Below are 20,949 nucleotides of genomic sequence, written 5' to 3'. Positions count from 1 at the left end.
GACAATGATGAAAAATAAATATGTAGACATGAAGAACAAAGATGTAAAATGTTAATAACGTTGGTAGTACTAAAACGCAATAAAGGTTTTCACATAAAAAATTCGGAGCAGTAGTTTTAAGCATCTCCTCGACTATTTATATATAATTATATTTTTTATATAATTTCATTGTTTCATTCCAGTTGTTCCAGCCAATCATCGTAGTCCACGACAGACTACAACACATACTGCGGAAAAATGTAACATTTCATTACAGTATTTCACGACTGATTCCGTTAATGCTCGTACTTCACTGACAGCTCTACGAAAGAATAATTCATTGTTAAAATTTTAGAGAGTGAAATAGTTGGAGCTTATCCAGAAAGAATCTGTGTTCACAAGCTATAGCAGATTTTTTCCATAATCGAGGAGAAATTATGTCATATGTCTGGAGTGACTTATTACGTACTCCAGTTTCAACGCGTTTTTTAGACATTTTTAAAATTTATTATCTTGCGTCTTTACTGTTACAATTACTTTTCAAAATTTATCTATCGTCTTAGAAAAGATTATACGACAAATGTGAACACAATCGTGGAAAGAGACCGTATATAACACATGAGTTGTATTAAAGCTATAATGAGACTGAACAGTATTTACAGCATAAGAAAAATTATTTCCTCGCAACAATGTCGTAAATGAATATTTATTTCATGCGCACAGCCCAGTACTTGCTTAGCGACTTGGATCCAAATACAGGCGCTGCAAAAAGTTTTCTGGTGAAAAGTGTCGCTATTCATATCGATATCCGTTAGCTGTTAGCCGAGCGGTCTCAGGCGCTGCCGCTCGTCCCGGCGGAGGTTCGAGTCCACCCTAGGGCATGGGTGTGTGTGTTTGTCCTTAGGATAATTTAGGTTAAGTAATGTGTAAGCTTAGAGACTGATGACCTTAGCAGTTAAGTCACGTAAGATTTCACACACATTTGAACATTTCGTTAGCTGTTTAACAGACACACTTAGTGGTTGCTAGGAAGGAATAGAGCCTGGTCACTCGAAAACATGTTACGCTGAGACTCATCTGCTGCGGTTTCCTAACCGCTCTTCCGGCGCCACGATACCACGGGTAATTTGAGCGTTTCGACAGTGAGAACGTGAATGCTCCCTAATTTATGTGCTGTGCAAGCCTTTGTGGTGGTCTTGACGAGTAAAACAGAATATCAGACATAATATATTATATTACTGGATATAAAGGTGTCACAGAGGACTCTGCATCCTGTAGATAAACAGCAAATCGGTGTAGCCTGCTCGCTGGACAACCAAGCTACATACACAAAACCAATTCAAAAAGTAATTGCTGAAAGTACGTCATGGACTCAACAGAACTCAAGGTTCTGGGAACCTGTGAGACAGATTTTGCTAGCAAGAAATGAAACGAAATTAGGTTGTTTGTATCTCCTGAGGAGACGAGTGACCTCTGTTTCGGATTAAATTATAAAATACACATAACATTTTACTGAAACTGGTTACCGGTTTCTACATTGCAACCATCATCAGATCTGAAAGTGGAACAGCGTATGCAGACGCGTAGTCAAAACATCAGTGATGTACTATTCCACTGAAATCTGATTCTCTCCTCTCGCATTTATCTATCCAGAAAGTATAATAAATTTGTAATATTATTAGCGAGTTATAATTTCGCTGCTCCATAGGCAGACAGTCAGCAAAAGTAATAGCTTTTGTATCGTAGAAAATGCTGGCTGCAAACTGCAAGGCAAATGGAAAAAGACTTCTCCTGGACGGTTCCAGTGGTTTCCGCTCACTACCTTGATTACTGCATCGTTTACAGCTCGAAGTGGAAATAAGCGACATCCGAAATCGGAGGAATTGTTTTTAAAACGGCGTTTTCACATATAAATTTGGTTGGCGTTCAACAAATAGGGCACCCATGTTGCGCTAAGCTTTCTCACAGTTGATCCCGTATTCAAAACGTGGTGCGCTCTTTTCTCTGATATGACTGTTATTTCACAAACAATTAATCGCTGATCGCTCAGTGCTACAACTTTTTCGAAGTGCTGTTAATGGAGTACTGGGAAGCCTTTAACGTGAACGTAATTATCCATTTATTGTGTGATGAAAATGAAGGAGATGACTCATAAACAGTTTCAAACTTCGAATCGATTGTCCTTCCCAATAAACCACCCAAAACTGTGACGACATGGAATTCCAATTTATCCATCTGAAGAAAAAACCGCACAAAATTATTGCTTTGAAAAGTCGTACCAAGAAAACTGTTTCGCAGACTGCAATGAAATTTAAGTTATTGTACAACAGGTTCCAAAAATACGCTGCATCAACACCGTCTTTGTGCCTGGCTGAGAACTCTTCACCTTGGTCTCGTAAGGTGGAAACAAACTATCGCTTGAGTAAAGTACATGATTAGAAAAAATAAAATAGAAACATTTAGGGGGAACACGTACACTTTTCTTTTATTGCTATTTATTTACACTAACAGTTCAAGGCGTGGACCGGCTGAATTAACACAGAATGGTTAGTGATGAGTTATAGAACATGGACACACACACACACACACACACACACACACACACACACACACACACACACACTGATGCAACAAAGTGAAAGTGGTACAACCACATGCTACTCCTGCCTCAACATAGGGTTCATTAACTTTGGCTGGGACATAGAAATCAAAGAATTAGAGCAATTTTCACATTTTCATTAATTTATACTTTACAGGATAATATGTTAAGACAATTCATCACATAGTATTCATAACACAAAAATATGTACTGGCAATCATCGTGAAATTCATACATGTGGCCATTTCTTTAAGAGATGAGAATGTTAGCTTCTATTCACTAATGGACTTTGGTGTCACCTACCCATTCGTATTCGGAAGTAATTGGGACGTACACAAATACAGTATCAGAAGGAATGGTTAACATTATCCTCTACAGGAAGAAAGGAAGGAATATTTTAACGTCCATTCGACGACGATGTCATTAGAGACGGAGCATAAGTTCTGTTTGGAGGAGGAAGAAGATGGAACCCGGTGATGCGCTTTCGAAGGAAGAACCATCCCATTATTCGCCTTAACTGATTTTTGAGAACTTACGGGAAACCTAAATGTGGATAGTCAAATGGGGCTTCCGTCTTCCGGAGTCTTACCATTGCACATCGTCGTTCGATCTCTGTCACCAGAAATTGCTTGCAAGACAGGAGATAGATCTGCGGAAGCGCTGTTGTGAAGGCAAAATGTATGAAAAACGAATAATGAAGAATAACAATGCTGACCCATAACAGTCACTTCAAATTTACTTGCAGCTGATGCAATGACCCGTATTTCGCTTTTTTTCCCCTTTTAGCATTTGGGTTCTCATCTTGAAGAAAAGTCTAGGAAAATAAAGCTTTGGTTCTGCTCGAAACTTAAGGGTAAACGGATATGCAAAAGCACGATGGAGATAGAGTTTCTTGTCCCATTTTATACAAATAAAAGGCGAAAATATTTTCTGTGATGTGTGTAGATCACTTGAGTGGCCCAGGGAGAGTAGGAAATGAGACACTGAGCTGATAGCTGTTCACACTGGTTGGGACATAATTAAGGCGATTTTTCTTTATCATTAGCACAGGTAATATAACGCCTCATCCGCTTCTTTTTTCGTTTCTCTTAGCTGATACTTTCTCACGTTTCTCTGCTTTATTTCAAAAATAGCATCTGCAAGGGCATGCAGAACGCATAACAATTTTATCGATGATACGTATTCCCCTTCAAACAATTCTAAATTACACTCCAGTTACAAAAGCGAGGACACTGAAGTACGTTCTTATTTTTCGGAGAAAGTTTTGATATCGAGTAATATCTTAATGCGATCTCTAAATGGAGTTCCATGGATCTCTGACAATTTATGTAGCCCCCGCGGTTGATTTTCAACAAATTTACTGTTCCAGGTTCCAAATATACAAATAAATTCGAAAACACAGCATACACACAGTCACTGATGTCATATCTGGACTTCTGCTATCCTTATGGAAAGTATCTGGCCTTCATCCTGACAGATTCTTAAAACGATTCCACAGTTTTATAGCTGCTAAGTTCCTGGCACTAACCCGAATCTACAATTCGTATATATTTTGGTTTTTCTTCTATGTCGAATCTTTTCACCTTCGGCTAAACATCAATTTCATTTTCTTGTAGTAGTCGACGATCTATTACTTTTGTTTACGCTCATATTTACACAACACTATCACCTCTATCAAAAATTAAGGAAAACAAAGATTCTCAGCATAGCCAAGGATGACGTTGATATCAATGAAATAATGTTTTTTTGTGTATCAATATATTAAGTCAGGAACCTACTTCATTTGCATAATAGTTGTGTCTATAAAAAAACTATTTTTAAGTACTAGAGTTGTGTGAACATCGTTCAAATGGAGATACATGAATACGGCAGCTGCTAAAAATTTTCATTCTATATAAATAGTGCCTCATGGGTCCACAGTCTCCCGTTTTCTTTAACGTATTTGCAATAGATATGCTTCAAACTTTTACCACAGATATTAAAACACATAAATATATCGACGACCTACGCACTTATAATTAGTGACGACTTAGATGGAGCGTAAAGAAGAGTGGATAGAACATGAATGTATTTTAGTAACTAGCTAAGAGGGAACAGTATGGTCATGTCACCGATAACCGTCCTTCTGTATTTGCACAAGACACAGATGACAGGAAGCACAGAATTGAATCTCGCTGCTTATCAGTTCCCTACATCTTACTAAGCTGGGCTCCACATATTAGCCACATAGTAAGTAGATGCGAGGAAATGGTCTGAACATGGTATCGAGAGTTGATTCAGTTAGATTATTCACACCTGTGTCCGTTGTAGACTGTCTATTAGAGAGACCAAATAAGTTCTAACATAAAGCTATTAGAATTTGCATTGGAGCCATGGCATCAGACCAACTAATGCACTTCTCGTTGAAGCAAACGAACGCACACTGTATCTGAGAAGAAAATATCATAGCCATAAATTTCTTATCAAACGTGCACAATGTTCTCGGACAAATTGATTGAAGACTTGTTTGACTTTATTGTTAGGTGTCAGATGGAAACATTTTGGATTAATAAGAAACTGCCCCCCTGTTGCATCTACATACGTGGATGCTATGAATCATGTGAAAAACGTATATCCTGAATAAAATTTCTTCGTTATGAATACCACAACAAAAATTCAGTCTTATAACCAGACGTGTCGTTGTGTCCAGCACTAACAAATATTTTCGTCGTATATGAACTTGTATCTGGTTTTCTTAATGCGACCATGAAGATGGCGCAAGCAGTGCATATTGTGACATTACAAGGAAATACGGTAGAAATTTTGAAACAGTAAAGGACAACACAATCGTGACAGCCGAGCTAACCGCAGCCGTGGTAGCTCTTCTTTGTATTCGGTATACTACCGAATATTATTGTACCAATTTCCAAATCATCCCTTGGTCGCATAGAAATAACAACGTCGGAAAAATGTGTCGCCCCATAGCACACAGAATAGTAGACTTGCTGAGAGGAATCTAAAACTATAAATAGCAAGTTGAAATGTATTGGATCGAAGATCATTGTAGGATAAACGAAAAAGAAATAGCAGTTGGTCTGGCGAAGCAGGCAATATATGGTGGTTAGGTACCAGCAAACAATTCCTATAAAAATAAAGACGACTAACAAGAAATAAATGGAGTAAAAACGTGGATACAGTGCTCCATATCAAGAGGCCAGTATATTACCAATAATACCAAGTAATCCTTGGTACACGGAGAGCAGTTATGGCACGAAGTTTGGATCCACACAGCACGACTGAGTTTCAATCATGAACGCTTCCGACAGCATCTACACCGTACTCATGGTGTAGAGTCACCGTTTTGTGAATTTGGAATCATGAAGGACGCGAACTTCTTGTTCTTTGGATGCGGCAAGCTACGACAACAATCTGCAGCATTGATTCGGCGTCTGATGGCGTTAAGATGTCCTCTACCAATATGCGAGGCTGTGATGAAAAGTGGATGCCTCTCATTTTATTACGTGAAAACTCTTAGTTTTTTTTTTTAATGAAACATCTTTATTGTTACGTCAAAATATTTGCAGCTCTCTGCCGCTAGAGGGGCCCGAATTATAGCGTGTAACATGGCGGTGTGTAACGTAACTATGTTGGCGCGTGAGAAACGCTGTGCTGTATCCGAGTTACGACTTCGGAGCTGTGTCATATCAGCAAAAACCCGACGCCTTGGGTTCACTGTCATCAACACATGGCCTTACCGATTTTCATCTGTTTCCAAAACTTAAGGACCACCTTCGAGGACTTCTCGTTGGAAGAATGTGTGTCGACGCCAGGGTGCCTATTTTGAGAAATAAATTTGTAAAAATCGAGAATAAAGATGTAGAACGTCAATAATGTTTTATCTCAAAAGCTGCAAGTGTTTTCACAAAAAAATCAAGGCATTACTTTTCACCACGCCCTCATATGTGCTGACACCCTTTGCGACAAGTGGCTTTGGGGTATACAGGGAACTCTTTCTCTTCCTGTTAGCAGAAAAATTAAATATTTAATCTAGGTACATGTAATCAGTTGAATGGCCATTAAAGAGCGACTGAAGATACTTGTAAATTTGAATTGGCATGTTAGTTTACAACAGTTAATACAGATTACATTAACTCACTCTTCCAGGACCAGCATATATTATTTGATTTGTTTCAGTGGCTATCGATCGAGCTCCAACAACTATAAACTTCACCCTACTTAATCGAAATAAAACATACGAGCATACTTTTGAAATATATGAAGTAAATAACAAGTAAATAATACTTCTTTACACATCTTCCATGGCGCTTCAAGTAATATATCTTTACTTTTAAGAGTCAATGTTATGCACATAATCATTATACTATTTTTACCCTTCTGTCCCCAGCCAAATTACGTTTTGATTAAGAAATTTTCTGAATTACATAAGAGGTGACCCTAGACACTTCCTTCTGCACTTTTCAGAGTCTGAGCTAATGTTCTATCTTTGTTAATACCTATACCTCCGTTCAGTTTATATTATTCTGATCATAGTAACAACTACGAACCACATTTCGAAATTTTTTAATACATCTGTACTATGGATGTAACAACAAAGGAAGCTATCTTTCTGAAACGTTTCCTACGCTTGTATTCAGTCATTATTTTCTTAAAGTCTCTCCAAACGTTACTCTTTTAAAATTTTACAAGAGTAAGTAGCTAACTGAAGTACAGGAAGAGGAAATAAATTTCATGGGTTTTGCGGCTGGATGCTAGTAATTAGTTTTTCAAATGGAACATCGGTGATATTCCATGTTCTTTGCAGCCTTCCTAGTTCCCTAATTAGTCGTGTTATCTTCGTGATGATGCTATTTGAAAAACTAATTTTCCGAATATTTGCTTGTCGCTTACGTCGAAGTAGCCTTAGAGTGCGAAGTAAAAGCGTTGAACGCTCGCGAGGACAATCCCTGCCACAGGTAAAGCGGTGATCAGCCATCGCTTAACTCAAGGTCTCGTGTAGCTGGAAACGAGAAAATGACTGCTTTGTTATTATGACGGGTGAGTAAAGAGTTCGTGCAGGTATATAAGCAGGAGCAGAACGGACAGAGGGCATATTCAGTCGCTCACTTCCAGAGGCAGCACAGCTCGTCACCACTCACCACTCACCATGAAGTGCATCGCTGTGAGTGTTCTCATCTACTTAAGTTATCTGTAGCCATCACATTTGTTTATGGGCGAAATACCTGACATTCCACCATGTCCTTGCTCAATCATGTCTCTTTAGGATTTGATAACTACATGGTTTTATTTTGTCGTCGATGGGACATTTAACAGTAATCTTCCTCTTTGTTGTAAATCTGCAACTGTTCGACCCATTCTGATATATTTTCACTGCAGCAGCAAACATTATGTCCTTTATCATTCTGTCTTTCCTAGAGAGTGTAAAGATTGGTTTTAGTTAATCCGTTTTCAATAAATTTGCTTCGAAACCGTGAAAAGTGTGGACTTAGCAGACATTCACAGTTACATTACTAGAGAGCTGCCAAAAATATTCCGTGAAGAGAGATTACAAAACTTTTACGACTGAAGTCTTACAATATCTAACTGATACTCTAATACTTATTACTAGATGTGCGTCCTTCGACTGACAATCAGTGATAGAATACCGAGATCCTCCCTGGGGAATTTACGGGGAAAGTATTTAGTCGTTGAAAAACTTCTGTCTATACCCAACAAAGCTTTAGTACTAATTGTAATCACAGTGTGTAGCCTGCTAAATTGTAGAAGAATTCGATGTAGGTCCAGTCTCATTTGAGGCAGAAATCGCTCAAATACTGGAACTGAATCACTAAGATAATTTAAGTGTTCTTAAGCTATTATAATGAATCATAAGTTACCTACTAAAGTAGTCTGTACTGTACTTTTAGCTTGGGGATTAACTGTAATTGTGTACCAGATTTTGTATTTTTTGAATGAGTACAGTATTTGGCTTAAGTAAATTTGTCTCTTTGTAAACTGTCTTCAGTTAGCCGTTAAAGAAAGAAAGAATTAACTTAAGATGGACGCTGATGGCGCAGTCGTCCTGTGTGAGACCCTGCAGCGCGCCTACCTCTTCTGGGAGAGCCCACTGTACTAGCAGCGGCCCTTGTGTTTCAGCTGTGTCTGGTCGTCGCCGTGTCCTACGTGCTGGCCGACACCAAACCCATCGAGGTGATCTCCCGTGAGGAAGTCCACGATGCTGCCGGACAGTATTCGCTCACGTGAGTTCCGTGTGTCTGCCCTGTTCTGTAGTGTTGCGTAGCAACGTTCTAGCCCTACGCAATGAAGACCAGAGATATACGCTGCACCGCTCAGAGTTTGTACGGCTGTGTTTGAAAAAAAAAAAGAAATACCAGAATGGTTTTCATTAATTGACTGGCTTCGAACGATGTGAGTTTTCTCCATACACTTAACTGTAAGGAAACGATTAGTGACTGCGGCAGAAATACAGCTGATTTCATATAATTTTCCATTATCATTAGGACAGAGCTCCTTGTCCAAGAATGGTGTGTACTTCACACGCATAACATATATAGTTAGTTTGGTACTTGAGTAGCGTTATTATGGATGTAGCTTTCATGAAAAACAACGCTCAGATGTGTAGCGTAAATAAAACCAGATTTATATGTGGCAAAATATTACACGGAAACGTTCTGGAAGTTCCTAATCCTCGGAATATCGAGGTCCATATTAGTCACAGCTGTAATCCCTAGTTCAGTAGGGTACTTCCCGGTATGTTCATGGTTAACTCATTCGATCAGCCATATTTTCATTAATGTAATCAACCAGGAAATGTTCACCACATTACGATAATAGAATGGAATGTCAATAATAACAACAATGATAATAATAATAAACTATACGCTTCAATGTTTCAACTGTCAAGAGATGGTGGACAGATAATTAGCTTACTGTCGTTTTCCTTAACCCTTTTTTCGAAATGTTCTTCTTCAACAAAATTATTTCCTCTGAAATTCAACCATCGGAAGCATGCTAAGTCTGCTAATCACGGGATGGCCGGAATGACAGTGCGGTTCTAGGCGCTACAGTCTGTAGCCGAGCGACCACTACGGTCGCAGGTTAGAATACTGCCTCGGGCACGGATGTGTGTGATGTCCTTAGGCTAGTTAGGTTTAATTAGTTCTAAGTTCTAGGCTATTGATGACCTCAGAAGTTAAGTCGCATAGTGCTCAGAGCCATTTTAACTATTTTTTGCTAATCACGCAAGCACTCCGTTAGTAGCTCTTGTGAACCAAAATTGCAAGTATACGACTATAATTATTACGCAGTCAGACGCCATACTAAAAGTTTGTTGCTAACGTGATAGTAGTCAGAAAGTACGATATCCCCTCCAGGAGTAACAAGTCGATTAATGTAGGCTGTGGGTCCGCAGGTACCAGACGGCCAACGGCATCACGGTGGTGGAGCACGGCGAGCTGAAGCCCACCCCTGACGGCAAGGACCACGTGCTGATCAAGAGCGGCCAGTACCAGTACACCAGCCCCGAGGGCAAGCCCGTCGACATCAAGTACAAGGCCGACGAGTTCGGCTACGTCGCCACCGGAGACGCCATCCCCGTCGCACCCGTCGCCTAAACTTCGTCACCTCACCCCAACTATAACTGTACAAACCCATTAGACCAGTCAATAAATTAATTTCGCCTTCAACATTATGCTTTAAACATTTCAGTTATGTCCTGCAGTTATCTCCTGGCTCGCATGCAAACTTACTAATGTTACTACAGGTATAAGAGCGTCTATCATCGGAACGACAATTTTCCTCAACAGACGCCATTCTAAATTCACAATTTATTACTTGTTCTAAAAATACATTAAAAGAACACGTAGAAATGAAACTGGAAGTAGTCAAGGTAATGGATTCTTTTGCTCTCGATAGTGTTGCATATCATGAAACGTCCCCTTTGCATGTAAAGAGTGACAGTGCTGGAAAAACTCTCGCGTTATTTGATTTTCAAACAGCTGAGAGAAACTGAACGTACTCAGATAGTTCTCTCTTTACTTATTCTGACCGTCACTAAACTGACACACAATATCTTTAGCGCAACGCAATCTGACTTTTAATAATCCCTACATAAGAATGGCCCTGACTAAAAATTACCTATACCTTTCATGAATCACTTACCTCACAAAAAGCTTCGCTACTCGAACTACTGCAATACAGCGAGCGCCAATACGGCCAGCTAAATAAAAGATTCTAACTACTGAAGGCACTAACTACTGATAGGCATACTTAGCAAATGAAAGATTTTGATAGAGAACAAACAATGTATTTACCTTAATAGTGTTCAAAAGTTATAATATATATCAGTTCATGACATCCAGTCTTACAAATTTACTGTCTCTGATGGACACACGTCCAGATCATCCGCTCTCAAAACTCCGCCATCTCTCTCTCCATATCCACCACTGCTGGCGGCTCACCACCAACTGCGCAATGCTATGCGCTGTTAACAGCCAACTGCCCAACACTACAATAGCAAATTCCAACAATGAAAACCAGCCACAGACTGCACACAACACAGTCAGTGATTTTCATATAGAGCGCTACATGGCATAACCAACATAAAAACCTAAACAGCCTACTTACAACACAGGCCAAAATTCATGCACACCTAATACACATAGACACGCTGTAATACCATCTCCATCTCAGTAATGTACTGTAGTACTACTCAAGCTTTGGACAAATAATGATCCAATATTGCGTAAGCCATAGTACTGTACGATAGAGAATTTGGTCGATAAACAGGTATATAACACGTATTTTCAGCTCTAGAACGAAGACTGATATTTAACTTTCTGTTGACAACTCAGTAGTGAGACAGGAAGCACCTGTACATTAGGAGAAGAACGAGAGAGGAAATTTTGATTGAGCCTTTGTAATAAGCTGAAGAAAATGTAACTCATGGATCGGGATTCGAACCATCTCATCTTTAGCCAAGTCCACCGTCCAAACAGCTGCCTTATCACATTCATTTTTTATGTCGATTTTTGAGCTGGTGCTCCAACTCGCTGAAACGTGATGTCTCACTAATACGTTAGTCCCCTATAGGGCTACAAAAAATCTACAAGCAGTGACTGTCGCAGTGACTTTCTGATGACTCGTCGATAGAGATCATTCATTTCACACATTATTAGTGTCATAGTCATTCTACATATTACTTCCTCGACAGCTAAATTTCATAGACTTGTGCAGTTTGTTCAAAGCCCCAGTAGGGCAGCTGGCACGAACAGTTGGTACCCTAAGTCATTGTTTGTGGAACTGTGAGAGACACCACAATCGTATATGAAGCATTGTTTCCTATGATCTAGTCTAAACGGAGACACTTCTCTGAATCTTTCGAACAATTGAGCAACTTTGCCTCTTACAGGGCATTTCATAGATGTCACAAACTCACAAGGAAAAATATGAGTGGTTATTGAAGCAGAGGGACATATTTTTTAGGTTAGAGTAAGTTACAAACAGACGGTCCCCAAAGAAACGAGAACAGGCAGGAAAGTAGAACATCTACTTTCTACTCGGTAAAGTTTGTTTGATTCGCCGGAATATTATTAAGATGAGAAACAAGGTAGGTGATATTGTTGTATGTTTTCAAGGTTTGGACAACACTGCGAAGGCGGATGTTCTGTTTCTGTCTGAAAACACCAATAGGAATAGAGAAGTTGAATAGCGGTGTTTGTAGGTTAGCTTCGTTTTTACATAGAGTCAATATGGGATATGAAGGAGTCCCACATATGAAAAAGTTAATGTCAAGGTAAAAAATATTTGAAAAAACAGCACTTTGCTTCTATATTAGAACCATAATATTAATTTTAATCCTTAATGAAACATAATTGTTTAACAATTGTAATGGTTTGCCGATCCACACTAAGAAAATTTAAGGTATTTACGAGAAATCTCTTTTCATTACTGAGATACCTGTCAACCAAAAACAAATAGTTAATTCTTCTGTAAATTTCATAGTACATTTCATAACCCAACAGAAAAATCAGCTAGAAACAGTACTGAGATGTTACAATTTAATCTCATGGGTATATATTCCAACTCGTTTACAGCAAAATGGTAGAGTAATAATTGATAATATTATCGTAGAAAATGTACAGGTTGAAACAATCAAAATGTATGTAACTTTTATTGACAACTAATGAAAACGAATGATGTTGCACCAAACAGCCCTGACAAATGTTCATACGAAATAGAGAGGTCTATTAATAGTATCATAATACCAAGTTCTAATAGTAGGATGAGAGAGCTAGAAAGGTATGTGAAAGGATATAAACGGAAAATCCATTGTATTTCCTACTAGATTTGAGACAATATGTGAAATTAGCTCTACTGTTTAGAAATTCCATGAAAAACAAGCAGACAAAAGATAAGCAAACGAATTAAACAATTATGCCCACTTAAAAGGAAAATTTTCGTATTTTATAGAAAAATAAAGTTCCTTATTACTTGGATTTACAAAAAAGGCAATATGTTAGGAGCGTTTTTAAATATTACAAAAATTAGGACAACATCATTGCAATTAATAATGCTGATAATGGAAATAAAACAATATGGCATACTGCAAAACGAGACCAGGAAAATTAGTTAATAGACAAGATAGTATCTAGTATCACGACTGATCTGATTCGTCATACTGTGACTAATGATTCGAAAAATTGTAAGTATAATTTGTAACATGTTCAAACAACGTATGTGAATGCAGCTGCGTGACATCTTCGAAAACAGCCGATGTTTGCACAGGTGCACACCTTGTCATATTCAAGACACCAATGCAAAGAGAAAGAACTGTGTTAAGAAAATTTAAAACTTGGTATGTGGAGATACACCGACGAAGAATCATAATCCGACATACTAAGAAAGACAACACACGTATACATAACTAGTGCCACGATACAACCAAAGACGACCAGTGTCAGACGTATTCGAAGATATTTCGCGATTGCAGCTGGCCGTAGTAAACTTCACTCCACGATATTTCGACTGGACACCTGTCAGTCATCTTTAGATGAGCCATCGAAGATCAAGATAACAAGGTGAATTTAAACAAAAATCTCCGTATCTATTTACGATGTCACCTGCTAATTTAATTTCATCTGCTGGCTTAATAACAGTATTCTAATATTTTTAGATTATAGAGCACAGCAGTCATCCTTTTTTGCAGGTTTTATTTGGCAAATCCAAATTTCGGCTAGTGCCTAGCCATTGTAAATGATAAAAAATACAAGAAGTACATGTTCAGGCGGTAATATAAAAAGTTACAACTCGTGGCACAACCTATAAGGCTTCTACATTAGATTACATATCACTATTTTGTAGTCTCAATGCATGACAGTTCCCCATTGTTCGGGCGTCAGCGACAATTCTTTGAATACTACAGTATAACGAAGGTAGGCTGTGTGGAGAACACATCGATTAGCTGTATGGCACCTTCTCTATGAACTATGCAACGTATGACACTCAAAGGAAAGCAGTTATGGTCTCTAGTAAAAAACTTCAAGTTTTCATGGTAATTACATAAAATAAAATAAAATACAAGTAAAATTATTTACATTACTGTCCGACTTATTTCCACATTTGCCAGTAGACATAGAATATATAAAAAAATCCTCGTTAACTCCTTGTGAGTCAGTTTTTTTGTTATTCTTTAAAATGATATATAGAACGTCAGATGAGTAAAACCTCTTTATAAAAATATATTTACAAGACACAAGGAGGCACTTGCTATATGCTGCAACTACTAGAATTGGTTTGATTTAAACATTTTCATCTTTTGTGCTATTTTTCTCTTTATTTAAACATCAGAACGGGTATGTTGTTCCTCTTCTTTACTGAATAGCTCATAGAATACGCCAAATGTTAATAAGATGGGTAGTTGGGGTGGTTTGGCATTCCGTTACAGATGCAGAGAGTTCTAGTCTCTGTGTCACTTCAGACAGATTTTAGTTAAAAATAGAATAAAACGAATACACTGAATTGCTGTTATTGATAACGTACCATGGAGAAAGTTCTGTAGGTTCAATGTTATAACCATCTTACTCATACAGTATTTTGTTAATAGCTGCTACATATTGGCAAGACGTTAGGAGCTAGTTCGTTCCTCATGAGTCAAATCTTACACTGTTTTTTAGCAACAAGTTTCCAAACAATTTCCTGAACATTGCATTTTTCGAACTACCTGATCATTGCTTAGATTGCAGTGGGTTTTTCATGATGTGCTGGAGATCGTTTGTCTTCACAAAAATGCCAACTGCAGCCTGATTAATGATCAGGTCGTTATGTAACACTGTTCTTGGAGTAATTCGAAAACTTTTTTATATGAAACAGTGTAAGATTCGACACATGAAGAACGAAGTAGCTCCTGGCGTCTTTCCAATATCTAGCAGCCATTGACATAATATTGTACAAGTGCGATGGTTATAACATTGAACTTATAGAACTTTCTCCATGGTACATTAGTTTAAATGCTTGTACACTGTCAATAACAACAATTCAGTGTATTCGTTTTATTGCATTTTTAATTAAAATCTGTTTGAAGTGACACAGAGACTAGTACTCTCTACATCTGTAACGGAATGCTACGGTCGCAGGTTCGAATCCTGCCTCGGGCATGGATGTGTGTGATGTCCTTAGGTTAGTTAGGTTTAAGTAGTTCTAAGTTCTAGGGGACTAATAACCACAGCAGTTGAGTCCCATAGTGCTCAGAGCCATTTGAACCATTTGTAACGGAATGCCAAGTCACACCAACTGTCCATCTGGTTGACTTTTGGCACCATTTATGAGCTATTCAGTAAAGAAGAGGAGCAACATACCCGTCCTGAGGTTTAAATACAGAGAAAAATAGTACAAAAGATAAAAACATTTTAATCAAACCAATCCTGATAGTTGCAGAATACAGCATGTGCCTCCTTGTGTCCAGAAAATATATTAAATGAAAAGGTTTTACCCATCTGACGTTATATTCGGACAGCAATGCAAATAATATTACATATGTTTTATTTTATGTAATTCTATATTAAATGAAAAGGTTTTACCCATCTGACGTTATATTCGGACAGCAATGCAAATAATATTACATATGTTTTATTTTATGTAATTCCCATGCGAACTTGAAGTATTTTTACTAGAGACCATAACTGCTTTCTTTTGAGTGCTATATATTATGTAGTTCATATAGAGGGCACCACACAACCAATCGATGTGTTCTCGACACAGCCTACCTTCATTATACTGTAGTATTCAAAGAACTGTGACTGGCGCCCGGATAACAGGGAACTGACGTGCATTGAGACTACAAATAGTGGTGTGTAATCTAATGTATAAGCCATATAGGTTATGCCACGAGTTGTTACTTTTTATAGTATCACCTGACCATGTACTTCTTGTATTTTTTAGCATTGATAATGGCTAGGAACTAGTAGTGAAGCAACTTAAATCACATAATAAAAGCAAGTCTTCTGGTCCAAACTGTATACCAATTACGTTCCTTTCAGAGTAAGCTGATGCATTAGCTCCATACTGACAATCATACACAAACGTTCGCTCGGCGAAAGATCCGTTCCCAATGACTGGAAAGTTGCACAGGTCACACCAATATTCAAGAAAGGTGGTAGGAGTAATTCACTTAATTACAGGCGCATATCATTAACGTTGATATGCAGCAGAATCCTGGAACAAATATTACCTCGAAGAAAACGTTCTATTGACACACAGTCAACATGGGTTTAGAAAAAAATCGTTCTTGTGAAACACAACTATCTCTTTATTCGCAGGAAGTGTTGAGTGCTATTGACAAGGGATTTCAGACCGATTCCGTATTTCTGGATTTCCAGAAGGCTTTTGACACTGTACCACACAAGCGGCTTATAGTGAAATTGCGTGCTTATAGAATATCATCTCAGTTATGTGACTGAATTAGTGATTCCTGTCAGAGAGGTCACAGTTCGTAGTAACTGACAGGAGGCAATCGAGTAAAACAGAAGTGATTTCTGGAGTTCCCCAAGGTAATGTTATAGGCCCTTTGCTGTTACTTATCTATATAAACGATTTGGGAGACAATCTGAGCAGCCGTCTTAGGTTATTTGCAGATGACGCTGTCATTTAGTGACTAATAAAGTAATCAGAAGATCAAAACAAACAGCAAAACGATTTAGAAAAGACATCTTAATTGTGCGAAAATTGGCGGTTGACCCTAAATAACGAAAAATGTGAGGTCATCCACATGAGTGCTAAAAGGAACTCGTTAAACTTCGGTTACACGATAAATCAGTCAAATGTAAAGACCGTAAATTCAACTAAATACCTAGGAATTACAATTACGAACAACTGAAATTGGAAGGAACACATGGAAAATGTTGTAGTGATGGCTAACCAAAGACTGCGTTTTGTTGGCAGGACGCTTAGAAAATGTAACAGATCTACTAAGTAGACTACCTACACTACGCTTGTCCGTCCTCTTTTAGCATACTGCTGCGCGGTGTGGGATCCTTAACAGATAGGACTGACGTAGTACGTCGAAAAAGTTCAAAGAAGGTCAGCACGTTTTGTATTATCGCGAAATATGGGAGAGAATGTCACTGAAATGATACAGGATTTGGGCTGGACATTATTAAAAGAAAGGTGTTTTTTGTTGCGACGGAATCTTCTCATGAAATTCCAATCACCAATTTCCTCCTCCGAATGCGGAAATATTTTTTGACGTCGACCTACACAGGGAGAAACGATCACCACTATGAATTAAGAGAAATCAGAGCCAGTGTGGAAAGATATAAGTGTTCGTTCTTTCCCCGCGCTATACGAGATTGGAATAATAGAGGGTTGTGAAGGTGGTTCGATGAACCCTCTGCAATGAACTTAAATGTGATTCGCAGAGTATGCATGTAGATGGAGATGTTGCCAAAATCGGGATTTGCCAAATAAAACTTGCAAAAAAGGACGACTGATTGCTGTGCTCTATCATTTATAAATCAGATCAGACTCGGTGAGTACAGCCACGTGCATAATGGAAGGAAACTATTCCAATAGCTTGAATTAAGAGTGCGAAGTAAAAGTACTGCAAGTTTCTTGCGATGAACAGCCGAGAGGAAACCCTCCTACAAGTAAGGTGGACACCGATCGCCGCCTAACTCAAGGTTGCGCTTAGCTGAGAAACAGGAAGATGATTGCTCTGTTATTATGATGGTCGAGTAAAGAGTTCGTGCAGGTATATAAGCAGGAGCAGAACGGACAGAGGGCATACTCAGTCGCTCACTTCCAGAGGCAGCACGGCTCGTCACCACTCACCACTCAACATGAAGTGCATCGCTGTAAGTGTTTCATTTTTTTCATCATCACATTTATCAGCACAGTACCTGTCTATTGTCTATTGTCTACATCTCTTTAGTCTAGTAGATGCTACGTCGAGTCTTACTCGCTCTATTCAGCTATTAATAATGTTTTGTAGTGTCCTCTTCTGAACAGTAGCGTCAATATAGTTGAGATACTGGTGTGGCATTAAGGAGAACCGCCCTGCAAACGTATTTAGTTTTTCCATGGTTTTTCAAAAGAGCTTAAAACAAATATGTGGGGCTCAGTGGTTTGATAAGCACACGTCACATGTCCTTGATCAGTCACATCCTTTCCGGATTTGATAACTATCTGCTTTGACGTTGTCGTGGATGGGACATATAAAGCTAAGCGTTCTCTTTGCTGCAGATCTGTAACAATTTTACCCATTCTAATGTATTTTCACTGTAGCAGCAAACAATATGTCCTTTATGATTCTGTCTTTTATAACGGGTGTAGTGAGTGGTTTTATTTAAACAGTTTTCAACAAATTCACTTCCAAGTCACATCAAGTGTACACTTTGCAGGCTTTCACTATTACGTTACTAGGGAACTTCAGAAAATATTCCATGAAGAGAGGTCACAAAACTTTAACGATCATTCGTCAAGCACAAATTGACGTGGTACAATATCTAGCAGGTACAGAAAGGCGTACTTGCATACTAGAGTTCGATACACAGCTAGTAGTAGAATACTTAAATCTTTTTTGTGAAATGTAAGGGGCAACTGTTACAGTCCTGTGTAAACCCAACGAATCTTCGGCACTAACGGTAGTAACTGCAGGAAAGCTTCCTCAGAGATAGGGAGAGTGGCTCACAGGGGACCCTAGTGTGTTGAAGTGTGACGCCGACTTTCGGGGTGTAATCTTTCAGCGCAGTGCTGCGAAATGCGGTACCTGAATTCTATTCTTGGTACGGCACACGATTTATTGTGTCATATTTATAATCACAGCAAGTATTCTGTTAAACTGTAAAAGAATTCAGTACAGGTGGAGTCTCAGTTGAAGTATATATCACTCAGATAATGGAACTAATATACTAACATAATCTCAGCGTTTTTCAGCATTTTTAACGCATCAAAAATCACATTACAAGGCAGTCAAGACTGAAATTTTAGCTTGGGGAGTGACTGGATACTGTACCAGACTTATTAATTTTTTTTAAAAAATGAGTACGATATTTGGTTTAAGCAAATTTGTCTCTTTGTAAATAGTCATCAATTGGCTGCACCCTGCAGCATGCCTACCTCTTCTGGGAGAGCCCACTGTACTAGAGACGGCCCTTGTGTTTCAGCTGTGTCTGGTCGTCGCCGTGTCCTACGTGCTGGCCGACACCAAACCCATCGAGGTGATCTCCCGTGAGGAAGTCCACGATGCTGCCGGACAATATTCGCTCACGTGAGTTTGTGTGTCTGCCCTGTTCTGTAGAATTGCGTAGCAACGTTCTAGCCTTACGCAACATAGGCCAGAGATTTACGCTGCACCGCTCAGAGTTGTACGGCTGTGTTTCTATCGCTTAGATAGCTGTGAGCTTTATCCAAACACTTAAATGCAAGGGAACGATTAGTGATTGTGACAGTAATGCAGTTTATTTTATAATTTGCCATTATCATTAGGACTAAGCCAATCCTCCAAGAATGCTGTGACTTCATACAGTTAACGTATACAGTTAGTTTGGTACTTGAGTAACATTATTACGGAAATAGCTTTCACGAAGATCAAAACTCTTATATCTAGCACAAATAAAACACCAGTCTTACACAGGATGGTCACAATTCATATTCCACGCTTCTAGAGGTTGTACGGATGACTTAGTAAATCAAGACTTACATAGTAACCCACGTACGGAAACGTCAGCCAATGACGGAACAGAGCGTCAAGGTAACAGGCGCCAGCGCCTGTATACAGGATGTTGTTGTTGTTGTTGTGGTCCTCAGTCCTGAGACTAGTTTGATGCAGCTCTCCATGCTACCCTATCTTGTGCAAGCTTCTTCGTCTCCAAGTACGTGAAGCAACCTACATCCTTCTGAATCTATTTCACGTATTCATCTCTTGGTCTCCCTCTACGATTTTTACCCTCCACGCTACCCTCCATTGCTAAATTTGTGATCCCTTGATGCCTCAGAACATGTCGTACTAACCGGTCCCTTCTTCTTGTCAAGTTGTGCCACAAACTTCTCTTCTCCCCAATTTTGTTCAATACCTCCTCATTAGTTATGTGATCTACACATCTAATCTTCAGCATTCTTCTGTAGCACCACATTTCGAAAGCTTCTGTTCTCTTCTTGTCTAAACTATTTATCGTCCATGTTTCACTTCCATACATGCATACACCCCATACAAATACTTTCAGAAACGACTTCCTTACACTTAAATCCATACTCGATGTTAACAATTTTCTCTTCTTCAGAAACGCTTTCCTTGCCATTGCCATCCTACATTTTATATCTTCTCTACTTCTACCATCATCAGTTATTGTGCTCCCCAAGTAGCAAAACCCCTTTACTACTTTAAGCGTCTCAGTTCCTAATCTAATTCCCTCAGCATCACCCGACTTAATTCGACTACATTCCATTATCCTCGTTTTGCTTTTGTTGATGTTCATCTTATATCCTCCTTTCAAGACACTGTCCATCCCGTTCAACTGCTCTTCCTGGTCCTTTGCTGTCCCTGACAGAATTACAATGTCATCGGCGAACCTCAAAGTTTTTATTTCTTCTCCATGGATTTTAATACCTACTCGGAACTTTACTCTTGTTTCCTTTATTGCTTGCTCAATATACAGATTGAATAACATCGGGGATAGGCTACAACCCCCTTCCCAACCACTGTTTCTGTTTCATACACCTCGACTCTTATAACTGGCATCTCCTTTCTGTACAAATTGTAAATAGCCTTTCGCTCTCTGTATTTTACCCCTGCCACCTTCAGAATTTGAAAGAGAGTATTCCAACATTGTCAAAAGCTTTCTCTAAGTCTACAAATGCTAGAAACGTAGGTTTGCCTTTCC

At 38.8% G+C, this 20,949-nt stretch overlaps 1 protein-coding gene across 5 annotated transcripts in view; it reads left to right on the top strand.

Moving 5' to 3' along the window:
* The first annotated feature begins 7,628 nt into the window (after window positions 1-7,628).
* Window positions 7,629-20,949, top strand: part of LOC126327724 (larval cuticle protein 16/17-like) — a 67,658-nt gene continuing 54,337 nt past the window's right edge. The window contains exons 1-3 of one of the 5 annotated variants that reach the window (XM_049995909.1): window positions 7,629-7,736; window positions 8,711-8,814; window positions 9,987-10,260. In XM_049995909.1, the coding sequence (XP_049851866.1) occupies window positions 7,722-7,736; window positions 8,711-8,814; window positions 9,987-10,188 (321 nt within the window). In that variant the 5' untranslated portion in view covers window positions 7,629-7,721 and the 3' untranslated portion in view covers window positions 10,189-10,260. Of the gene's footprint in view, window positions 7,737-8,710; window positions 8,815-9,986; window positions 10,261-17,819; window positions 17,923-19,233; window positions 19,338-20,949 lie in introns of those variants that run through there. The other 4 variants (XM_049995912.1, XM_049995914.1, XM_049995913.1 and 1 more) reach the window with 4 other exon arrangements.

Source organism: Schistocerca gregaria, chromosome 2 (genome assembly GCF_023897955.1).
Source record: "Schistocerca gregaria isolate iqSchGreg1 chromosome 2, iqSchGreg1.2, whole genome shotgun sequence".
Taxonomy (NCBI): domain Eukaryota; kingdom Metazoa; phylum Arthropoda; class Insecta; order Orthoptera; family Acrididae; genus Schistocerca; species Schistocerca gregaria.
The sequence above is the reverse complement of the archived record's forward strand: the minus strand, read 5'-3'. Positions and strand labels throughout refer to the sequence as shown.